General features: G+C 36.1%; 1 protein-coding gene across 1 annotated transcript in view; it reads left to right on the forward strand.

Moving 5' to 3' along the window:
• MLLT10 (MLLT10 histone lysine methyltransferase DOT1L cofactor) overlaps nt 1-7,163 on the forward strand; it is a 480,716-nt gene extending 473,553 nt beyond the window's left edge. The window contains exons 23-24 of the mRNA XM_042780339.1: nt 4,884-5,093; nt 7,119-7,163. Of these exons, the coding sequence (XP_042636273.1) occupies nt 4,884-5,093; nt 7,119-7,163 (255 nt within the window). The remainder of the gene's footprint in view (nt 1-4,883; nt 5,094-7,118) is intronic.
• Nucleotides 7,164-7,716: the final 553 nt, after the last annotated feature.

The following is a 7,716-nucleotide window of genomic DNA, read 5'->3' on the forward strand; positions in this document are numbered from 1 at the left end:
GTAACTGGGGGGATGACTTTTGAGTACAGACTTGAATAAAAGTTGAAAGAGCATTCCTTTTTGACTTGGGGCAGAAGGAAGATAAAGAACATTCAAGGCAGAAGGGAACAGCAGTTGTATATAGGACCTGGGCTGAGTGAGGGAGGCTAGAGCAGAGAAGATAAAGTCAAAGAGGTAGGCATTGTCTAGAAGATTATGATAGACTGCTTTCTTTGTGGCAAGAAATTTGGATTTTTTTTATGGTGAAAGCTGTTGGTGATTTTCTAAAAATCTTTTTATTATGGAAATTTTCAAGCATACCAAACTAGTAAGCATAGTTTATTGAAGCCCTGTGTACTTAGCATTCTGTCACCTAGTTTTACTAATTACTCTAATTGTGTTTCATATATTATCTCCACTTTTTTTTTTTCTCCAGGGTTATTTTGAAGAATTAACTGGAGTGTTTTGAAAAGAATAGTGACATGTTAATGACTTACAGATCTAATAGATTAGTCTAGCTGCTATAATAATCTATGTATGTTGAAAGAGAGAAATGGGGTCAAAGTAGAAACAAGAAGATTTTTTAAATAGCCCAGATAGATGTTGGTGTCTTAACATCACATGGTATTTTGAAGATAGAACCAACAACACCTATTTTAGACATATTAGAAAAGTTCTGAACAATTGGGTATTGCTTTTTACTGAGATTTAGAATAGGGCAGACAACATGTTTTGAAGAGAAAACGAGATCCGTTATAGATAGACATACTAAGTTTGAGATGTCTGTTTAGGTGCTCAAATGAAATATCAATTAGGCAGTTGTATGAGTCCGGAGTCCAAGGGATAGATTGCAGCTGGAGATGAAATTTGGATTCATTGCTGCATTTATGATATTTAGAGCTATGAGATTAGATGAGATCACCTAGAGAATGAGCTCTAAGGAATGACCCCTGGACACTCTGGAAGTGGGAAATAATCCAGTAAAGGCTACCAAGAAGTGGCCAGTGAGTTAAAAGGAGAACTGGGAAAGTGTTAATATTAGAGGCAAGAGAAGAAAATGTTTCAAGGGGGCGTCAACTGTGTTAAATACTTCTGGTAGGAAAAGGAAGAATTGACCATTGGATTTGGCCACCTGAAGGTCTTTGATAAAGGCAGTTTTGGTGTTACAGAGAAGTAAAAGCCTCACTAAATGTTTTAAAAAGAAAATGGGAGGAGTTGCTAGTTTCCCTGGAAATATGAATAATGTGGATATATGATTAATGGATTTCATGAACACCCCCTTTTAATTGTGGAATTGTTGACATTATAGCAACTATAAATAAGGTTTTATGTATCCCATAATGGGCGTGGATCTGAATCTAGGTAGAACCCTGCCTGAAGTTAATAACCTCAGGCAGTAACCTTAGTAAACTGGATGTCATTGCCTCCCTAGCTAGACAAATCTTTAAACTCCAGGGAGATTGATAAGTAGTTGCTTAAGTAAATCAAAACCGTATTGTAATATTTTTGCATTAGTGAATCTAAAAATTTGATACTCTGTATACTTGCAAACTTGAAGGGAGTTTGACTTTTGGAGCAACAACTTCCTAAGTCCAATTTAAAATGTGTGATCTTTTACATTGTACAGGAATGGAATATTTAGAAAAGTTTATACTCAGTTTAATTTCATAGATTTTAAAAAAGTATCTGAGGACCTGAGAAAGTTTTGTGAAGTTGGGAAACTGAAATACTTAAGAAGGAAATAAAATACATCACATTTATTAAAAAAGAAAAGGGGGGGAGGAAGGGAAGTGAAGATGAGTATAGGCAATTCTCTGAAAGAGTTTTCCCGTTAAAGGCAGAGAAGTAGAAATGAGCAGATAAAGAAGAAAAAAAAAAAACTAAGTGCCATCAAGTCATTTCCAACTACAGTAGTTTTTAGTCGTCTTTAATATGACGCATACATATATGTTGTTGAGAAATTTTCTGGTACAAAAGTAAGTAAGAATAGTAGAACAGCAATGTTTTTAAGGGAAAAGAGTTGGGAACAGCATTCTATTGTAATCAGGCAGGCAGATACAGGTGGGATTTTCTGGTAGGAGATTGTGAAATTTCTTTTTTAAAGTGTCTGATTTTCTTAATTACAAGTAAATTCAGAGTGATTTTGTTAGAAGTGTTGGTAGGTAGAGGAGAGAATGTAAAATGGGTATCTTGGAGAATGGGAGAAAGAACTGACTGGGAAAAATGTGGACATGTGCAAAGGTCATAAATATAAAGTGAGACCAAGACAACGTTGTTCTGTGGTTTTTCTTCAGCCCCATTTCCCTAGCCCACTTCATTGGGCTCTATCTGAAGTTGAAAGGGCTTCACTCTTCATAATATTTTCAAAGAACATACTTGCCTACTTTCTTGCTTTAGTTGAAAATACTTCTTTTGACTCTGGAGCATTTTCACTGTCACTGTTCTTACAGTAGTAGATTGTGTACGAATTTGTAAATGCTTACATTAAAATATGATGATCTTTTCTTCTTACCTCATTTTAAGGTGAAGTATTACCCAAACTCATTGGCTTAGAGTCAATTCTGACTCACAGCAACAGCAACCCTATAGAACAGAATACAGCTGCCCTACAGAGTTTCCAAGGCTGTAATCTTTATTGAAGCAGGTTGCTACATCTTTCTCCTGTGGAGTGGCTGGGGTTCAAACTGCCAAGCGTCTGGTTAGCAGCTGAGCACTTAACCACGGCACCAGCAAGGCTCCCTATATAAAGTATTATATTACATTTATTTTGGGGTACTTCTTGTTAAATCAAGATTTACTTTAATAGCACATGTAGATGTCTTATTCCTAGAACATAGTTAAGAATTTTCAGCACAAATTGTTGCTCAGAGACCTTAGATTGTAGGTGGGGTGAAGTTTGTTTATTTACAGGCAGAACTTTACATAAGTAAGAAAGATTTTTATTATAAGGTATACATACATGCTTTTCTCTTCTTAAGAAAAACTTAACTCTGTCTCCCTCACCAACTTTACACTATTGCTCTCTCCTCTCAGCTAAATCCTGTGATCACTTCTCTTTCCTCATATTATTTGACTTATCAACAGCATTTGACGTAGTTGATCACGCCTTTCCTTTTTGAAACTCTTTCTGTACCTTCCAGAATTCTACATTCTCTTGGTTTTCCTCCTAATTCGTTATTCCTTTCTAATCTCTTTTCTTGGTTCCTCCTCTTCTCTTTAATCTCTTAATTTCAGAGTACTCTAGAATTCAGTGATCTTTCCAGTCTCATGGCTTTAAATGTCCTCTATATCATGATATTTACATCTTCAGCCCAGTCTCCTCTGTTTCAGTTCCTATCTCCAGCGTCGTGCTGGATACTAGGTATCTTAAGAGATATTTCCAACATAGTATGTCCACAACTGAACTGCTGATCTTCTTCCACCAACTTGCTCCACCCATAGTTTTTCTCACCTCAGTTGATGGCATCTTCATCCTTGCAGCTGCTCAAGCCACAAAAACCTTGCAGTCATCCCTCATAGCTTCCTCTTTTACTTTGAGTAAAGCCAAGGTAAGGGACCTTGGTGGCTAACAGTTAAGCATTTAGCTACTAACTGAAAGGCTGGTGGTTCCAACTTACCCAGTGGCTCCGTAGGGGAAAGGCCTAGCGATCTGCTTCTGTAAAGATTACAACTTAGAAAATCCTATGGGGGCAGTTCTACTTTGTCACATAGTGTTGGTAGGAGTCTAAATCAGCTCAGTGACACCTAACAACGGCAATACCAAAGCCAGGGTATTCATGGCCTGCCCCTATGAGCCCTACATTCTTCTCTGACCTCCAAACTTGCTTACTCTACTCCAGCACCACTGGTCTCCTTGCTTTTTCTAGATCATACAGGATATGCTCCATTGGGCCTTTGCACTGGCTCTTCCATCTGTCATACACATACACAACTCATTCCCTAATCTCCTATAAAATGTGTGTCTAGACGTTACCTTCTCAAGGAGAATTACCATGACCAACCTATTTAAAATTATAACCAGGCTACCCCATCCCTGCCATACTGTCTCTCCCACTCCTGTTTCCCCTTAGCATTATCATCTTCTAACATTTTTGTTTATTTCTCCCTTCCCCTCCTTGATGATAGGCTGCATAAGGGCAGGGATTTTTTCTTTTTTTCTCCCATTAATGTGTCTCAAGCTCCTAAAGCAGTGCCTGGCACATAGTAAACACTCAGAAAATATATGTTGAATGGAATAAATGCTTGTTTTAAGAATAGTCTCATAATTTCATGAAGAAAGCACCCTTTCTATTAGGCATGAATGAGAACTTTAATGTTGTTTTAAGTCTGAACAGAACTAGGGGAAGAATTTGACCCACAGGGTGTATTCCAAGATTAAATACAGATAACTTGTGACTTAATCTCAATTACTGTTTTCCTTGATTATCATGGATAACCAAGTTTGAATGCATGTGTCATATTTGTTTGGAAGGAGCCCTGGTGGTACAGTGGTTAAATGCTTGGCTGCTAACCTGAAGTTCAGTGGTATGAACCCACCATCCACACCCCCTCCCCCCCGGGAGAAAGATGAGGCAATCTGCTTCCATAAAGATTACAGCCTTGGAAACCCTGTGATGTACTTCTGCTCTAGTTCTGTAGGGTTGCTGTGAGTCAAAATCAACTCAGTGGTAGTGTGTTTTTTTATATTTGTTTGACCTATTTGAATATATAACTGATGACATTTTATAGTAGATGGTTGTCAATTAAATGTGTACAGTATATTTTTCCAGATACCAGTTTTCTTTCTCAGCATGTATATCACTAAGATTTAAATATATAATATTAAAGGGGGGAAAAAAAGAGGAAAAGCAGGCCTGACTTCTGTGACTGGGAACTTATTTTATCCCCACGTGATTTTTTCTAAGGAACAACATCAGGCTCTTCTGTATCAATTAATGCAGCAACATCACCACCAGCAGCATCACCAACCTGAACTGCAGCAGATACAGATCCCTGGCCCAACACAAATACCGATAAACAACCTACTTGCAGGTACTCAGGCACCACCACTTCACACAGCTACCACCAACCCATTTCTCACAATCCATGGTGATAATACAAGTCAGAAAGTAACAGTAAGTATATTTTTTTTATTGTATCTAATGAAATAGAAAGGATTTTAATGATTTAATAGAGATGATCATCTCTCTAGCTTAACAAATATATTATTAACATGATAATTTCCTCTTAAACTGTTTCAGTAGCTTGATATTTTCATACTTAAGACAATTTGTATATTTATATATATGTTGTATATCCCGATTTATATATCCCTTAAGTGCACAAGTTTGAATTTGCATACCATGTTTGAAGACTGTTTTATAATTCAGCAATTATCAAATTAAAAATATATTTTGGTTAGCAAGTTGTATGTGACAGTCCAATCAAAAGACAAGTCATAGCTTTTTGAAATGATTTATATGATTAGTTTGATTATAGAACCAGTCCATATACTTCAGAAGTATTTTATTTTGCTCCAAAGTACTTTATAAAAATTATATTTATAATAGTTATGCTTACATAACTTTTGGAGCAATCCAATTATCCTACCAGATTACCTTTTTCAAGAAAATTAATTGTAATCTTATATGTAATGGAAGTTAAAAGTATGAAATGTTATCACTTACATGAAATTAATAAATTTAAATTTTAGTGTAAAAGTTAAATCAAAATTGGGTACAGGAACAGTATACTATACCTGGTAATAATACACATTTTAAGGCTGTTTCTTTTTATTAATTCTCCCCTTCAATTAGGTCTACTTTACTGGAGTATAGATGTTTCCCTTAAATTCCAGTTCAGGGCAGAACCCTGTTAGAGGAAGGATATTGGGATATAGAATGGACTGGACATCAGGAAAAGGAAGAAGGGAAAGAATGAGGTGGGAGACTTGGCAAATAAACGTGTTAAAAGAATATTTGCTATTTCCCATTACTTTGAAAACTTTTTGTTTAGTGTACTTTAGTCTTCAGAAACTTTAGTTTGTCTTCAGTAACAAGCACTGATTCAAGATTTATTATTGTTTATCATAAAGTGTTTAATGCCTTTTGCTTGCCCTATTGTTTTTCAGACTGTCTGTTGTAAATACTGTTATTATCACAAACCTAGTTACCTTTCCAGTGTTTTGCTGACGGGGAGTTTCAGGGATTCTGTATTAGCAATTTCATTTTGTTTTGCTTTTTCCTAGTTTCTCAAGTTTTTTCTTGTGTGAGAAAAGTAAATTAATTACGAACTAACTTCCCCTGAGTTATGCACTATGAAATGTATTTTTAATTGAAAAAGTACAATAATATGAAAATAAACAGTAATAATTAGCTAATAGATGAAAACAGGACCAGGAATTCTTATTTACTGAATGCCCTACTATGTTCCAAATGTCTTTGTTAGATACTACCAGTTACCAGTAGCTGTCGAGCCAACCCAACTCATGGCAACCCTGTGTATGCACAGTAGAAGTGTAGTCCATAGGGTTTTTAAGGCTGTGACCTCTCAGAAGCAGATCTCCATGTGTTTCTTTGAGGATGTCTCTGGGTGGATTCAAACTGTCAACTTTTGGGTTCATACTTAAGCACTATTGGCACCACCCAAGGCTCCTAGTTAGATACAATGGCATACGTTGCAATGGCAAAGATTCCAATCTTTAAAATAATGGGTTATGTCTCTCCCCCCCCCCCCCCAATAGATTGGTAAATGGAGACTCTAACAGGTTAAAGCGCCAAGGACATTTAACCAATAAGGGATCAGAACTGATGATTTCTTGTGCATAGGCAATCATTTTCTACAGTGCTACGTTAGTATTTCCCTGGAAAAGTCAATTTTGGAGACTGATTTCTATACTTAACTCCTTAGGAATTCTGCCTCTCAGATGAACACACTACCTCTGCTGAATTTAGTGTTTTCGAAGCATTCACTAGTAAATTCATGTCTTCATATTATGCTGAAAAGTAGCCATGTTGGCTTGTAGAACAAAAAGGAGTTACCAGTATATATCTCATTTTATCTCAGGTATAATTTCAATTAAGAGGACCTAATGTCTGTTGTTGGCCAGAAATTGATTTAGCTTATACATACATCTGATTTTTTGTTTGTTTTAACTGCAGAGACTTAGTGATAAAACTGGGCCTGTAGCTCAAGAAAAAAGTTGACACTTGAGAAACATCTGGAAATTGATGTCCTGCTGCTCTAGCACTTCATCTGCCTGCAATTGCAGTCGTCTTTCTATACCTGTGAAGAAATGCAACAAGAAACTAACTGCACAACAAAAGATAAATTGCCACAAGGACATTCTTGTAAGCTTTGACTCATTTTCTTGTTGCTGTTGTTGCACTGAAATAAAACTCCCTATCCCCTACTCCTCACTTAGATTTTTTGAGCTTTGAAAGAAAATTTGGTAAGTAATTTTTGCCAAGGAAACACTTTATAAATGCAATGAGTTTATCAACCTGAAAGAAATTATATAGTTGATGCACAACTTTGTTAAGAATTGGAGTTACGTATAGCAAAATGAGACTTATTCCATTTACAAACTGCTTGATTTTATTGTATAAATTGGGAAATAGATCTTTTGTTTGGGTTTTGGTATGCTTGTTATGAGTGTTCTATCTTCAAAAAGATTTCAAAGAACTTCCCAACTCTTTTCTTTTACTGGAGTATTACTGATTAAATATTTCAGATAAATAGGTCATCAACTGGGACTTG

The sequence above is a fragment of the Orycteropus afer genome, unplaced genomic scaffold (assembly GCF_000298275.1).
Source record: "Orycteropus afer afer isolate SDZICR_OR568_19922 unplaced genomic scaffold, OryAfe1.0 scaffold00035, whole genome shotgun sequence".
NCBI classification, from domain to species: Eukaryota; Metazoa; Chordata; class Mammalia; order Tubulidentata; family Orycteropodidae; genus Orycteropus; species Orycteropus afer.